This window comes from Mixophyes fleayi, chromosome 1 (genome assembly GCF_038048845.1).
Source record: "Mixophyes fleayi isolate aMixFle1 chromosome 1, aMixFle1.hap1, whole genome shotgun sequence".
In the NCBI taxonomy this organism is placed as follows: domain Eukaryota; kingdom Metazoa; phylum Chordata; class Amphibia; order Anura; family Limnodynastidae; genus Mixophyes; species Mixophyes fleayi.
In genome coordinates, this window is record NC_134402.1 from 93,786,621 (window position 1) to 93,803,673 (window position 17,053).

The 17,053-nt window shown below is 35.0% G+C and overlaps 1 protein-coding gene across 2 annotated transcripts in view; it reads left to right on the forward strand.

Moving 5' to 3' along the window:
* FSTL5 (follistatin like 5) overlaps nucleotides 1-16,775 on the forward strand; it is a 497,380-nt gene extending 480,605 nt beyond the window's left edge. For both annotated transcript variants that reach the window (XM_075198057.1, XM_075198064.1), the window contains 2 exons: nucleotides 7,021-7,145; nucleotides 9,082-16,775. In XM_075198057.1, the coding sequence (XP_075054158.1) occupies nucleotides 7,021-7,145; nucleotides 9,082-9,784 (828 nt within the window). In that variant the 3' untranslated portion in view covers nucleotides 9,785-16,775. The remainder of the gene's footprint in view (nucleotides 1-7,020; nucleotides 7,146-9,081) is intronic.
* The last annotated feature ends 278 nt before the right edge of the window (nucleotides 16,776-17,053 follow it).

Here is a 17,053-nt window from a genome sequence, read left to right on the forward strand (position 1 = left end):
TAAAAGAATGTTTGCATGTGAGGGTTAACACAGCTGCACACCCTAAAAACACAATATATTCTAATCTTTTCTATGTAGATGTGGAACATTGCAGTGGCTGCAAAAAAAATGTCACATGCCATGCCACCAACTGAAGCAAGCTCATTAGATAAATTAACAACAACAAAAATTTAGAATAAGGTGCAAGAGATAAAAATGTTGAAACCTTACACCCACACTAAATTTGGAATATTAGACCGCATGCATCCTGGAGAGTGAAGAGGCAACAATCAGAGGTCATTAGATGGACAGACGCATCAGTAGATATTTAGACAAGTAGATATTGAAAAGAGCTACATAATTAGATTTTTTAAAGAGCTACATAATTTGCTGTATATAAATAAATGATGATGGTGATAGACAAAGGTGGCCTGCACCCATACTACAAAACTTCAAAACCTATGCACATAATACAATTTGAATATTACAGGGCAGCGAAGCTACAGAAGCAGACGTCGGTATTTGGATGGACAGTGGTATGAATGATTCCGAGGGACCAGTAGGAAATGCACCATGCTCTCCTTTGCAGCAATCCAGGAACTACAGTTCACAGCTGACCACCCTTTTGCATCCGCTGTGTCTGGAGCCTGACCTTGGGTTCCTACTGGGGAAGAAAACTAAAAGGACACAGGTGGCATACAAAACAAAGAGCAATTTGGCATGGTACCTGCCAGTGACCACCTCACCCATGATCACTTCTTCTCCTTCAGGAGCGGACCGATATTGCTGCTGCTGAGACAACAACCACTCAGCAGGCCTCTGCCCGCCGTCTGAACCTCAGCTGTTAAGCTCCCCTTGTCTTGGGGCTCAGGACTTTAGGTGCCCTTCCAGACCAGGTAGAGGGGCCGGGTAAGCCACTCTACACACTAGAATTTAGCTATTTACTATCAAGGGACTAAATGTTCCCTCCTCTACCAAGGGCCTAGCGCCCTACTCAACCTAGTCCTATCGCCTGCTATATACTACAGGGGTCTACTGACCTGCTAACAACCTAGTGATGGGCCTCACGTCCCAACCCACTAAGGGCCTTGTGCCCTATGAACTAACTAAAGGGCATTACACCCTGAAGACTAATGGGCCTTGTGCCCACTAAGGTGCCACTGGCCTATTGATTGAATTGCGTCCACGGGCCTTATACCCTTTGTATCTCATTAAAATACAGAGTGATCATTTATCACTTAAATGAATGGTGTATTTAAGTGCAACAAACATGCCATTCTATTCTTACCACTCTAGCAAAATCTTGCTTTTGCCCAGCACCTGCCAAGCTTTGGTAACTAGATGCTTATGTACACTGAACACCACAGGACAGTAACTTTGCCAAGCCCAGTGGAAACACAGGCGTGTGATGTCACAAAGCAGCTCAAAATAATTTTTGTACTACACTTGATAAGTAAATTATCTTCAGTTGGATTTTAGATCAATATGTTCATTTAATGAAAAATATGTAGCTATATAATAGTTAAATTGCTTACGTATATGAATATACTGTATGTTAAGCAATCTTGTGGGACAACTGCAATTTTTACGCAATGCAAAAGACAGAAATATTGTGCTTATGATAGCATAATGCTGGTTTACTAGTGTTGCTGTAATAAAAATCTAATAAAAAAGTAACATAAAGAAGGAGCATATTGTGAGTCACATAATAGATACTGTACAGATTTACCAAGGGCTATTGCACCCTTGGGATACATTAACTGGGCATACTTAATGCATCAGCATGTGCAGCATGTATTTACTATGCATTAAGCATTAGCTAAACAAAGTGCTAACAGCATAAACTTTTTTAGTTTGTTTTTTGTTCATTTTGCATACTCTAACAAGACAGAAAAGTTTTGACGTTTTTCACGCAATCAATGTGTAATTGTTAGATTTCAATTAAAATATTAAGGGGGCTATTTATGTTTCAGCAGGAATAGGACTAGTTTTCATTGCTACTTATCACAACATTTTTACCAGGGCAGCTGAGTGATGCTCATCTTCCTGACTATACTGACTGGCAGCATTAAGAGGACCCTCAGCGGTTCGCCAGCCAATCTTGGGAATATCTACGCATGCGCATCTACGCATGCGCACTGGAACTAGAAGCCTGGATTTGGCCTTCCAGTTTCACTATCAGTAAAAATAAATAATTAAATAAATAAAATATTTAATATAAGAAATAAAAAGTAGAATTGAATCAGAACATTCAAAATCAAAGAAAGGCTTTATTTAGATAATTAAAACCTATCTTCAAGTATTCTCCACTGCCATTGTCTTGGCGATAGCAATAGGAGGAGAGCAGCGGTATTTGTCCATACTTGTTAAATGTCAATATAAAATATTTTTGCTTGTGACCCTATCTAAACTTAACGTCAGTGATACCAGGTGATAGGTAACACTGGACCAGGGACTTTAGTAAATAGGAAGACTCTCTTTGTTGAAATTCCTGTTTTTGCCAAAGAAGGGTCTTTTCTCCCTATCATAATTAGGTACCTAAAATTTTCGTTGAATCTAAGAATAAAAACGTCATCATTATTTTCAGAACTAATATGGATAATCATTTAGTAGAATGTTCAGGAGATAACAGCACACAGATTAAATTGTCAGCACCACAATATGGTTCTAAATTCTGAAATCTGAAAATCTTTTAAACACATCGCAATACAGATGTATGTAAATTACTTATAGAACACAAAACACTGATTTGTAAATACATAGAAAAGAGAGCCATTGTTTTGAATAAATAAAGAATATCTAAAATGCATCTGATGATCACATGCAAAGGCTGTGACTGAAATTCAAGCCAACAAACGATTTTCACCACATATTAGCACAAATAAAAATCTGGTACTTTATTTGGGTACAGAGGTAGTGTAACCTCAGCCCCTCCGTAAAGCAGAAATGCCTTCCGAAATCCAACTCCACTCCTTAAATATATTGTCTGGCAAAGTTAAGTCTCATTTTGCATGTGAGGGCGAGGTGATGGACTTAGTTAGCCTTCAAAAAGAAAACCTCTGCTCTGCTTAGCTCCTCCTATCAGACTTAGCAACATTTTGCACCTCCTCAGTCATCATCTTCAAACACTAAACTGTGGGAACACCAATGTGAGTGGGCGCATTAGCGAAAAAAGACACATTACAACACAAAACACCATATGGGCCACTTCAGCTTTGTGAAATACCCTACTGCATGCAAAATATTGCTGTTAACAATTGGTAACATGGTTTAATATATATATATATATATATATATATATATATATATATATACACGATTTTTACCACCCTACTACTTACTTACCAGGCTACTTATTTGTGCTGCCCCATACACCCTTTAGCCAGAGCACTCCGTGATTCCTACCCCTACTGGATCTCATTTGCATAAAAATGAGAGGAGATAATTTACTCCCAATATGTCCCTGTTACATGTTTACAATGTATAAATATTTAATCGTCAATAAAAACAGCAGAATCACGCACGTATGTAGATTTTCCTGCCATATCTTGCATGAAATATCTCTGCTGATGGTCAGAAATGGACTTACGACAATGAGCGCAATTGCATGCAATTCATGTCTGAATGCAAATGACACATGCGACTGCCTATGACCTGAAAGGCGGTGGGAAGGGGCGGACAGACGTAGGCCATGTACAGGCACAATAGTGCCTGATTCAAATCCTGGGTTTCTCTTAAATATGTTTAGTTTTATATGTATCATTTGCACCAGCTACATGACAGGTGTAAGTGCTGACTGACAACGACAACTGACATGGCACAGTCTTTGTTTGGGAAAAGTACATGTATGTGTGCCACTAGTTAGCACAGAACATGTGTATTCAAGTAAAATAGTGCATAAAAGCACATTGTATGTACAGTGTGCATTAAGAACATCTTGATTTATGCATCTGATGTGCCCTGATATTACAAGGATGCTTTTTTTCCCCTTTTGAGCTCCAATACTTTCCTATTTAGCTATATATGTACACTATATGGACAAAAGTATTTTGCCACACCTGTTAATTATTGAATTGAGATGTTTCAATCAGACCAGTTGACAGAGGTGTATAAAATCAAGCACCCAGCCATGTAGTCTCCATTTGCAAAATAATGGATCGTCTGAACAGCTCAGTGACTTCAAGTGTGGTACTGTGATAAGATGCCACCTTTGCAATAAGGCGGTTTGTGAAATTTCATCCCTGTTGGATATTCCCGGATCAACTGTAAGTGATATTATTAGATAATGAAAGCTTTTAGGAACAACAGCAACTCAACCATGTAGCGGAAGACACAGTGAGGGGTCAATGATTGCTAAGGCGCATGGTGTGTAAAAGTCGCCTACGCTCTGCTCATTCCATAGCTGAAGAGTTCGGAACTTACACTGACATTAATGTAGGGTGGGGTACGTTATATCGAGTCTGAGCAACCCGATAGTACTTACCCTGACATGGATTATGCGAACGTGACTTTTCCTATATACTTCTGAACACGAATGTGTATTCCAGCGATTTCTAAGAATTGCGATGACATAACAGGGTGGCAAATGTGAAGGACGTAAGTTTGAAACCCGACAATATTATTTATGGTCTTAAATGGATAATTTAAGGAGGTGCTGGCTCTATAATTTAAAAGCCTTACTAAAAGACATTGTGGACCCAGCGCCTCCTTAAAATATCCCTTTCAGAGCAAAATAATAATCACCCCTTGCATTGAAACATGGTTTTGCCGAGGTTCAAAGTTACTCATTTTTTGCTTTACTTAAAATAATGAATCAGGCCCAGTATGTTTGATTTGCGTTTGTTAATGAATTGGGCCCAAATTAAATATTTAAAATATTTGGTCTCTGTGATTTTATTTAAAAGTACTCTTACCCAGTGTTACCCTTTATGTTTGTAAGACTTCTATCATTTATTATCATACATTTTATATTTCTACTGGCATTTTTCATTTTAAGCACCTTTCTTTCACATTTCCTAAACCCACCCCCACTTTTCTATGTTTTCACTGGATTGTATACTGCTAATGCATTCTTTTTCCCCCGAATTCCTAATGTAAAATTTTCTTCTGAATTCTGCCCAGTTCATTGAGGTTCAGCCTATCCTTACTATAGAATTTGCGGCCAAGGGAATCATTTTCCATTCTTAAAAACAAAAACCTTCCTTCCTACACAAACCTCTCCCTAAGCTCTCATTGTCTTTTGTAACATGACATTGGTCATGAAATTTAAATAAATGTTGAATTGTAGGTATATACTGTTCTGTAGACTGTAAGCTCTAATAGGGCAGGGACTAATGTGAGTAAGTTGTACTCTGTACAGCGCAGCGGAATTGGTGGTGCTATAGAAATAGCTGATGATGATAATGATAATTCTTCAGCATTCACAGATCTAGTGATAGATTACCTTATCTTTATTCCTAATAATTGAATTGCCTACCTCCAGAGCCTATAGGTCTTAACCACACTTCTATTGACATCTTCAATACAGTCGTATCTCTGTTAGTGGAAAGTTTCCTGTTGCAACAATGCCACTCCTGAACTAACATCCCCAATATTAGTCATTTTGGCATATTTATATGGGTGGAGTTTTTTCTGTAACAAATAATTCAGTTGGAGACAAATCATCTGCAAATTGTGTGTTCAAGTAGACCATGAACATGTGAAATGTTGGCGTGAAGCTATTTAAATTGCTATTATTATCCTTTAAATATAAAGAGCAGACATATTACACAGCACTGTATATTGAGGGTTCCTGATACTAATAACTTACATACAATGACATAAAACAGAAAATTAATAACTTTAGCTATTGGTGGAGAAAGTGTGTGGGACTACTATAAAGTAGAAGCATTATTGACCACTAATATTAAAGCAGCCATTAGAGACTGGTATTTCTGCTGTAATATGGCTGGAATAAAGAGAAACAGTGAAAGGTGAAGACATGAAAGATGATTTAGTTATTGTATAAATCTTCAAATTTAGCCAACCATGGCTATCCTTCACCAAGTCAAAAAAAAGTCAGCCGTGATGCTGTTCTTTGACTAGTATATCCAGGTTATGATGAGTTTCAGGATGCTCCAGATACTAGGCTACAATTAGAATGGATACTGGTGATTAATTCTGTATTTCCGGTCTACCTGGGGTCATGCTATGTGTAGTAGTAGGAGGAGGTTGAGTAATGCTTTTCACTTGCTAAGCAAATTTCTCTGTAAATCTAACTGACAGCTCCTTGATTGTAGGATATACTGTGAAGTGAGTGAGAATACACAGTCAGTTTGATTACACAGACCTGTTTCCTGTTTTGTGGATAGTTGTTAGCTCCAATATAACTCACTGGTCTCAGCTCTTGTCTTCAAGTCTTTGCACCTACAATGTTCTGACGGGCAACACCTCAGTATCTCTGTAGCAGTCTGACACTCGGCAACAAAACTGGCCTCACATTTCTTCACAATAACATACAGAACCATGTGTCTCTTTTCACAAAATGTCTCCTCATTACTAACTCATTCTCTGAGGCTCCTCCTCTCAACAGTCTCTAACCTCAAAAACCCGGGATCTTTTCAGCAGCCTCACTGCCTGTGTTTTCCCTGAGTCCTAATGTCTCTCCTGTATCATGCTGTGACATAAAATAATTGGAAACTTTACTATAAATAAGAAATAGTTCCCATTAATTTAAAAATGGATATGTTTATGAAAGTGAGTAAAGCTGTTTCATTTGTTCTTGTTTGTTATCAATTTGCATTGCCTGTTCTTTTATGTGAACCCCTTTGGGAAGTGATTGAGGATATACCAAGTTGGTTTTAAAACTTTCAGCTGATTAGTAAATGGATAGTAGCTTTTGTGGCTTAATAAAGTATATTTTAATACCATCAATTTTGTTAAATACCATGCATTTTTATTAAATGTTAGCTACAAATTTTCTTTTGTATAATGTTGACATGTCTTTAATAATAAAATAAAAACATTTTGCTTTATTTTCTTAATTAATGTATTTTTTTGCAGGTCATAACTCAAGCAAGTGGAAGTATTTCTCATCATACTATCCATACTCAGCCAGTTGGAAAGCATTTTGACAGGGTTGATGACTTTTTCATTCCTGGTACAACATTGATTATCAATCATATCAGGTATAAACATATTTTTTACACTTTGCAAAAATAAGCAATAAAAATAATCAAACAATATTCCATGTTCTGCTTAAAAAAATGTAAATTAACATTCTTCAATAGCAGAAACCTCCTAAAAGGCCATTGTGTGTGCTACACTGTCAAATAGCAAAGCAGTGTAGTGATAAGTAACACTTATAAAATACAATTTGTAGTTTTGGTTGTGTTCCTACTTGATTTTGTAACTCTTAAATGTCAGGAGATCAGAGACAGTAAAGCTGAGTACAAAGTACATGGTCCATGACAAGACTAAGTAAGAATAGATGACCTTTGATAAATTGCAATGTATCCAAAACGTTCATATTATAATGATGCATGCAATTTATTCTATGCAAGGTATGTATTTTATGATATAGATCTTCTATTATTCAAATCAAATTCAAATTGTAAGAATGTGGAGATAAGAAAGCAAGAATGTGAGAAATAGCTCTTTCACTTCTACTTCTGTTAGATTTAAAATGTTGGCTCTCTTTTCCTCTCACTAGGAATCCTATTTTTTATATAATATGCATTAAAATAGTAAAAAGTAAAGTACAACAGTAAGGTAAGGCAAAGCCCAGGGGTGGCAGAGGTCATGAGGCAGCTCTTTTTCTGCAAGGAGCGTAGGTCAAACCTTTTTTCATTAGCAAAGAAATTAGAAAATGAGAATAAATTCATCTGAGCTTGAGATGAATTGAGAAGAGTATTAGCATAAAATTCTTTCAACTAGATTCAAACTAAAATTTCTTTCAACTAGACTTGTTGAGAACATCTACTGGCCATACTTGCCATGTCCACGTTTACATAATTGTGTTCTCATTTTATCATCTTTTCTGCTAACTTTCCCTTAAGTGACTTTTCTGTTAAACATCTGCCCTATTTCCAGTTAAACTGTTACTTGAAAACTTCTGTAACATTTTGCTTTTTTTAATCTATGACTTTACTCCTTTTTTATTTCAATATTAAAAAAAAAACATTTTTTGGCCATTTTAGGCAGATTTGTTTTGCAGTGACAGGAGCTATAAGCAAACGAATGGTATTTTCTGAAAATTCAAACTCTTCTGAAAAAAAAACAACAAATGAATGATATAGATGTTGGAATGTGAACAACCCAAAAAGGGCTTAAATATGCTCTGCGGCGAAAGGGTTAATAAGGTTATCAGCAGTGATAACCCCTGTTGGGTAATCTATGTATCAAACATTAAGGCGAATCTCTCTGTTCTCTTAAAGCTATCACCAGATATTGTTATTTGAAAAGAACATACATTTTATTGATTAATAAAAATAATTACTTGTTAACAATACATGCACCACTGTATAACACCAGTGGCTGCCATCACTTGACCCATTGTTTTTGAACTTCCCACTGTCTCGCACAAGGCAAGAGTAACAAAGCAGCAGTTTATTTATTATTTAAATATTTACATTTGTGTATTAACTGATATAAAATATAAGTTTTATATGTCAGTATTCACATCTCATATAACCACAAACTTAATTATTAAGGGAAACAAAATGAGTTGTATGCATGGAAATACTCAATAGAATGTCTGGCAGAAACAAAACCCATTACTTGCCATTGTGAAGGCATTTTTCCTTCAGGTATTAAGAGTCACAAGTACAGAAAAGAATCCTTCCCTGGTGGTACTAATAAGCTGTCAAATCTGCAGGATATCAGTTCCAAAACAGTTTAATTGGTCATGAACACAACAATTCCTATTATGAAAATAGTCAACAGTGCGCTCTCTATCAATTAGTAAATAGAATGTCTACCTGAACTAACTGGTACTTTTCATATGTCAAATTCCATTTCTATGTAATATTTTTAATTTTTTTGTAAAAATGTTTTGACAACAAGTCAGAGGATTATTTGGTATCAGTAAGTTTGTCCTTCAAGACTCATTATCTTTACTTTCAGGTTTGGATTCATAATTCATAAAGATGAGCCAGCTCTTCTGAAAATTGATTTGGAAACCATGTCCTACATCAAGACAGTTAGCTTAAAAGACTACAACTGCATCCCTCAATTTATGGCCTACACTCACCTTGGAGGATATTATTTTATCCGCTGCAAGCCTGATACAACAGGAGCTATTCTTCCTCAAGTGATAGTAGATAGTGTGACTGATACTGTCGTTGGATATAACAGGGATGTGACTGGCACTCCTTACATCTCTCCTGATGGACACTATCTTGTCAGTATCGATGACAATAAAGGAATCATGAGAGTACAGTTAATAACAATTCAAGGAGAAATCCAGGACTTATTTGACATTCATACTAATCTGCATATATCTGATGTGGCCTTTCAGTCATCATTTATAGAAGCTCATCAATACAATGTCTATGCAAGTTCCAGCACACAAACTGATGTGCTCTTTGTAGAACTCTCATCTGGAAAAGTGAAAATGATAAAGAGCCTTAAAGAGCCAGTGAAACTAGAGGAATGGCAGTGGAGCCCCAAAAATAGAATTATCATTGAGAGCGGCCTCTTTGGGCAATACTTAATGACACCCTCCAAGGAATCATTGTTTATTTTAGATGGAAGACTCAATAAATTAAACTGTGAGATCACTGAAGTTGAAAAAGGCAACACAATCGTGTGGGTTGGAGAAGCATAATAATTGCAACTTAGGCACTACTGTTTTCTCAAATTTTTCTTTCAAATTAGGATAATGTGTTTCTTTTCAGCTGTTAAGCGTCTGCAGTTTTATATACTTTAACACAATTTTGCAGACCAAGAATAATCTTCCCCCACATATTTTAGTGACTTGTACTAAAGTGTTTGCTAATTAGCTATACAAAGTAAACTGTACAATGATATAACTTTTTAGAATTTTCATAAAACAATGACTAAAAATTAAAATAGTAAACTAACTGAAAGGGTAAAACATCATTTTGACTTTATCTATTAACATTTTGTTTTTGTTTGATTAGATTAACAGAAAAAAAAATTGCCCTTATTTTTTTTTCTTCAAGAAGTTAAAAAGTCCTGTCCCATGTTCATTCGTGCCTTGAGTGGAATATTTTATAAGAAAGAAACAAAAAAGGAAAAGCATAACCTACAATTTTTGGGGATCTTTTGTGACAGAAAAGATGTTGTGCATTGTCAGATAGGGCCCAAGCATTTACTATATTACACGTGTCACATTGTATTATTCCTTTTTATAGTTCTTGAACATAGTGTGAAGTACTGCTGGCATTAAATTAATAAGCTTAGGGAAAAAGATGTTTTCATTTTTCAAGTATCAGTGTCTGATTTCAGGTTTAAACAAAACATGTTGTATTGAATGAACATAAGTTTCATTTTCATGTCGGTATGTTGCAAGGTTTTACTCTGTCTTTCTTTATAATTTTTTTTTGTAGTTAGCCTATTCCAACCAATGGCTTTGTGCAGTCCAAAATGCACTAGAGACAAAGCATCTCTATTACTTTTTGAAAAAGATTTAAAGACTTGTAAGGTCACTATGATTTATAGAGTTCTAAAGAACATTATACTTCTCCACTTCGACCTTAAATGGACAGTACATATAAAAACAATGGAATAGCATTTTCACTATATTAGTAGATCCTCAAAATTGGAATTATTTTGATAAATTACTTCCTAAAATCTGACATGCCTGCCAATAATTTCTTACAACAACCTTTTCTGCTTTGAAATTTCTTATGCAAATGTTAGCTTGTCATTTGTATGAGAGCTTAAACAATATCATGCAAATCCTAAATAATAATATTCTTATGACATTTATATAAAATAGTAAATATCATGATAAAACCATTATTCCATTTATTTTATTTTTTTATTCAACTCGGTTTTAAACAATCACAAGAAAATAAATCAATTGGCTAATACTGCGCCATTTTCAGACGTAAAGTATATATTTTTTTCAGTTACTCAAGTATAAATGCATTGATAAAGTACATTTCAATTGAATCCATTCATTAGTACAGTATTTTTTCTTCTTAGAAAAATTTTGTATGAACTGAATGCAGTATTTTATATTTTTTTCCCTCTTTGTCGCATCCCTCTATTATGCCTATTCAAAAGTTTGGGAAAAAAAGACATAAGAGAACTATGGTTAATTGAAAAAATACTGAAGAAATACATTTCATTATTAACCATGGTAACTATGTAATATTTTTCAGAAGGGATGTTACAAGTTAATTTTTTCAGAAACATATCACTGATTCCTACAAGAGGTTCCTTTGGCAGGTGTTAATGTGTCAAACAATACAGGAGCTATTCTTTGGTGCATGCCAATGCATTGGGATTGAATTTTTAGTACCTGTCACCAATATCTAACCATGCATTTAATATATAACTATGAAAAGCAGAGAGTGGGAAAAAGGAAAAACTACCTGTTTAATGTTTCCTGGACCAAGACTGCAGGGTAATCTTCTGCAGGGTAATCTTCTGCAGGGTAATCTTCTGCAGGGTAATCTTCTGCAGGGTAATCTTCTGCAGGGTAATCTTCTGCAGGGTAATCTTCTGCAGGGTAAAATAACAGCATAACACATCGGTACCACCTGAACAGTAATTTACCATATTGATAAAAATATGTGTATTAAAGCATGGGAAGAGTGTCCCACATAAGCATAGCTTAACTAGTGAAGAGCTCGATAAACTGTTATATGCTGTATAATCCTATATTAGGTAATAGCACAAAAATACAGGCGAAAAATGATTTGATAAACAATTGAGAAGAGTCAAGGATCTGAGCTCTATTTGTACTGGCACTTGTTACTGAAAGGATATATTAATAAGTTAATAATTGTGACACAATAAGTTAGATCAATGTTTTTCAGGTTTTAATAAATGTAATAAACCAGGGTCAAATATAGATTAAAATGCTTCTGGGTGAACCAGTAATGCGTATGCTTTCTATAAATCTATATTTGACTCTGTAAGGTTTTCTATGTGTTCCTGAATGGAGCCAGGATAAGTTTTGTGGAACACATCAAACCATTCAAATTGCTCTCTTTCAGATTGAGTATCCAAGTATATTGTATTAGTATTTGGCATTTGTTGTTCCTCTATCTTTTTTTTTCTGTCTATCTCATTTTAACTAACACCTAAGGATATGATCCAAGGGTTCTTCTGCCTGTCCAAGTGAGTTCCTTGTGGTCGGTGTTCAGAGATAAATGTTTTCTCTATTCATGTGAACTACCTGTTGTACTACTGTGGTCCAATGAAATGAATGTGATTGTTTCATTTTACTTCTGGTAAACATTTTGTTCACAAGTTTAATTTACTGTCACCATTCACAGGCCCATTTTTTTCTGTATTACAGTACTGTCCAGTAAAAATTAGATTTATTCCAAAAATTATTATTAGGGCAGACACATAACATAGGTAGGCTGGTATTTTTTTCCAGAAAGATGTCAAGGTAGCATGAGATGGTCCTTAGAACAATTGGCCTGATTCATAAGGGAGGGTTAAGTAAAAATTGAGTAAGTAGTCTCCTGGACAAAACCATGTTACAATGCAAGGATTGCAAATAAATTTTCTATTTTGCACATAAGTTAAATACTGTCTGTTTTTCATGTAGCACACAGACTTTAAATTTCAGTGTGCAAATAAGCTATCAAGCATTTGTGTGCTACATGAAAAAACAGCTAGTATTTAACTGATGTGCAAAATAGAAAACTAATTTGCACCCCTTGCATTGCAGAATGGATTTGTCTAGGAAACTACATACTCAAATTTTTACTTAACGTTCCTTAATGAATCAGGCCCAATGTGGCTATGATTCTGTTTGCTATATTGAAAAAAACATGAAAAATATATTTACAAATTTTACAATTTGGAATATCAGTGGAAAAATGACTTGTGTGGTGCCTATTTCACATTCTGGAAAATCACATGAAGCACTATTAGCTGCTTTCTTATGAAATTATTGATTTAAAATGTTTTGTCAAGCATAATGTTTTTTAGAATTGGCTTAACTTGCAAGTCAAGATGTTGCAAGATTATTCTATGCTATTTATTGTGTCTTATCTGATAAATAGCTACATCAGGTAGACATCTTCTCTCTACTGTAAGACAGTCAATATTAAAGCATTATTTTGATTTTGTAAAAAGAAAATATGGCTTTATGTTAGGATAATCACTACATATTACTGACAAAATAATTGCATATTTCTGGTAATTCCATTGGTCATTTTATGCTTAGTCACTGCAAATTCTTATGGAACCAATTTTATATATAGAAATGTATCTTCTATGAACAATTGGTACAGCAATTCATATGTTTTAATGATTAAAGTCAACAGATAATAAATAGCAGAGGTGGAGGTATGACATCATTGGTGAGGCATACATTACATCAGGTGGAGGTAGGCTGATGTTTATAAGGCATACATTATATTAAATAGCAAGGATGTAGGTATAACACTGTTTGCGGGGTATACAGTATGTTAAAAAAAGCAGATGTAAAGGTACAACAATGTTTTAAGGGCAAATAGTGTATGAATTAGCAGAAATATAAGTTAAGCAAGTTGATGGGGCATACAGTATGTAAAATAGCACAGAAAGAGGTGTAACGGTGGGCGATAGGGCATACTATAAATGCAATAAAAGAATTGGAGGTACAATAATGATTATGGGCTTATTGTGTAAACAATTGCAAAAATTGAAAGGATAACCATGTCTGTGGGACATTCAGTGTATGTTGGCACAATAATGTTTATACAGCATACTTTATGTAAAATAATAGAGGTGTAGTTAGTGGTCAAAGTGGAAATTTAGAAGTGGCGATATGAAATATGTAATGAGAGTGTAAGTAAATGGAATTTAATAGCTTAGCATTGAAGGTAGTAAGAGAAGGGGTGGTATGGCATACCACCGTATACACCTTTACTTCGACCACTGGGTGTAGTTATAATGTGTATGGAGCAAACCTTATGTGAAATAGCACAGGTGGAGGTGCAGTAGTGTCTCAATTAAGAGCTATTTAGGATTATTGAAAATGCTAGTAATAAAGAAGTGTGTGCAGGTTTAAGAACTTTCTGATACTTAAAGCAGACATGTCAACAGGTCAATAACATGATGTTATTTTTTTGCTTTACAACATAGTGCCTTTCGTACCTCATTTGCCCCGGAGAGAACAATTTATTCAGCCCTTTACAATGATTAATTGTTTAAGTAAATACTACCAAAAGAAAGAAAACATATACAATCATAACCATACATTTAAAAATATAAATTAATAAATTAAAGTCAAAGTCAATACCATAACAATGAAGGCATTAATACTCGAATTAGCCATTTTTGGAAATTTTTAAATATAAATACATACCAAACTATAGATTTAACCCACCAGCTTCACTAATGCTAACCACCAATATTAAATATATAACTGAATTAATATGAACTGAAAGGCAGATAATGCATGTAAAATTACAAGAAGTCCTGTAGGAAAATACCTGAATAATAGAATAAGCAAAAAAAATCTAAAGTGATGTAAAAGAAAAGATAAAACTTCACACCCAGGACCAAGAGACAGGAGTGTATGGATGATTGAATTTTGACACATGACACTGTGCAATCCACTGTGACCACTGCACTAGCTAGTAACACATAAACCAATTAAAATCCCTAAATTGTCTGAATGCCCCATAAACCCACTGCTGATATACTTTAAATTACCTTAGAAGCCTTATGTCAATTTTGCTTGCTGGATACTTTTTATATACATGTATCATAAAAGTGCATTCTATCAGAAAATACCCAATAACCTACACTTTTCCCACATAACGCCTCCTGAGGACAATTGCACTTGTAGTATTTCATGTTTCCAGCAACACAATTTGCCATGAAACAAGAGCCTGACATCTGATCATCATTTTACAAGGGAATCTTCAGAAGTTGATTCACATAAGTCCTATCCTCAATACCTGGCCTGAACAATCCCTCAGGGACAGTGGGCTTGGAAAATGTGGGAATGCAGGATTCTCTTTCCAAGCAGTTTCCATGGTACAGATTTAATCACACTCACTATTACTTGACATTGCCTCTGAGCTTTTAGGCTCAGGAAACATAAGATAATTAGATCATTTTGGGCAATTATCCTAAACTTCACTAAACCACTGTCCCTCAGAAAAGGGAAAACCCAAACTTGAAAACTTTCTACCAACAAGAGAGGATTTTCTAAAAACAGGTTACTAAAATTTTTAATGAATGAAGATTTAACTGGGTTTAGGCTACTCTACCAAAATAGTTGGAAGAAAATTATGTACTTTTTTATGGAGAAAAAGAACAACATAGGGATCTAAATAAGCTTACAAAAGAACATTCCTTTCTCTGAGAGATACATTTCATCCATTCTACTGTACTACCTCAAACTTTTCTCCAAAATTTTCTATGGCAAAATGCTATAGCAAAATGTAATTCCTAAAATTGTAATGTATGGCTGGGCATTAGTATGGCTGGGCATTAGTTAGGCCAAAACACTCTTCATCCTCCCTTGTTCAGAAAGTAACTCTTTTCATGGTTTAAATGTGTCTTAAAGGCCTCTGTGTACCGAAGACAAGAAATAAGTTGCATGTTATCTCCTCCTCACTTCATGTCCTGGAGCATAACATTCTTACACAACCATTCTAACCTAGTTTTCTCAGACCACAGAGATACCCATGTGAATAGTCCACATCTAACCTACTTTTCAGAGGATCAGTGGCAAACATAAATAACAGAGGGCTAAATGGGCAAACCAGATTTACTCTAAAAGCCTTGCCTACCCAACAAATCAACAAATAAAGTTTGCTACCAGTTTAAAAAAAGTGAGCAAATGGAATGCCCTGAGAGGCCATATCTTCTAACAACAGCCCAGAGGTACTTGGGATTAATCCCATCAAAACTTTGATTCAGGGCTTCACATTGATGAGCTCCCTTTGCCCTATTTCAGGCAGGCTTCCTCTGCCACACAGAAGGAAAGTTGTGAGATTTGAAGGGTGCTGGACCAGGAGAAAACTTAGTACAGCCTGAAATCTTGACTCCGGTGGCGAGTTGCACTTTTAAAGTAAAGAGCTTGCTTTTGGTACAGTGTCCTCTATACCTCAAAGCTCTCCTGATGTGTGGACTAAAGGAATCCTGCTTGGGAAAGAACGTAGTCCATTAATAGTGTCTGTTTTAAACTTTCTCCCAGGTGAACCATACTATGTAGTAAAGCAAAAAAAAGATTACATCATAAGACTTGGTGACAGGTGGGCTTATAATTAACCTTTAACAAATGTTCCAATTTTTACATAAAAACAATAATATTTTAAAGGACTATTAGAAACTAGGCTATAAAATAGTGCTAAGACTCAAAAGTTTTAGAATACCATACATTGAAGTAGGTATATGAGAAGTGTGCTAAATCTCTTTAGGACCATAAGGTATTTACTGGGCTAAAGTCTATGTTAACATTAATATTACTTTTCTTTTTCCTTTTCTAGTTTTTAAAGTTACTTCTCTTTCAGAAATTACCATTGTGAATTAAAACCTTGTAAATCTCGTAAAATCTGTGTTAATTAGTCAGTCTCTTTTACATCTTTGTTATGTTATTAACACCATGTTGATGTTCTGTATGTAACAAATGCTTGAAAGAGAATAAACCCTAATGTTTTAAGCAATTGTCCAACTGTGTGAATTACTGGAATGTATGCTGTGGTTAGCAGATTCTGTTTAAAAATAATGTTTTTTGTTCACAGAAACATTTAAATTTTTTCTTAAAGTTGATTTAAGTTTTTGATTAATTGCATATCCTGCTTGATCTAGTGTTCTACTCTCATGTTAGCAGTGTTTGACCCTGCAGATGGATTGCAGTCTGCGCTTTAACTTTAACTTATAATCATCTAATGAGGCTACATGCTCTCTTTTGGGTGTACTGTGTGTTATCATAGATATAAGT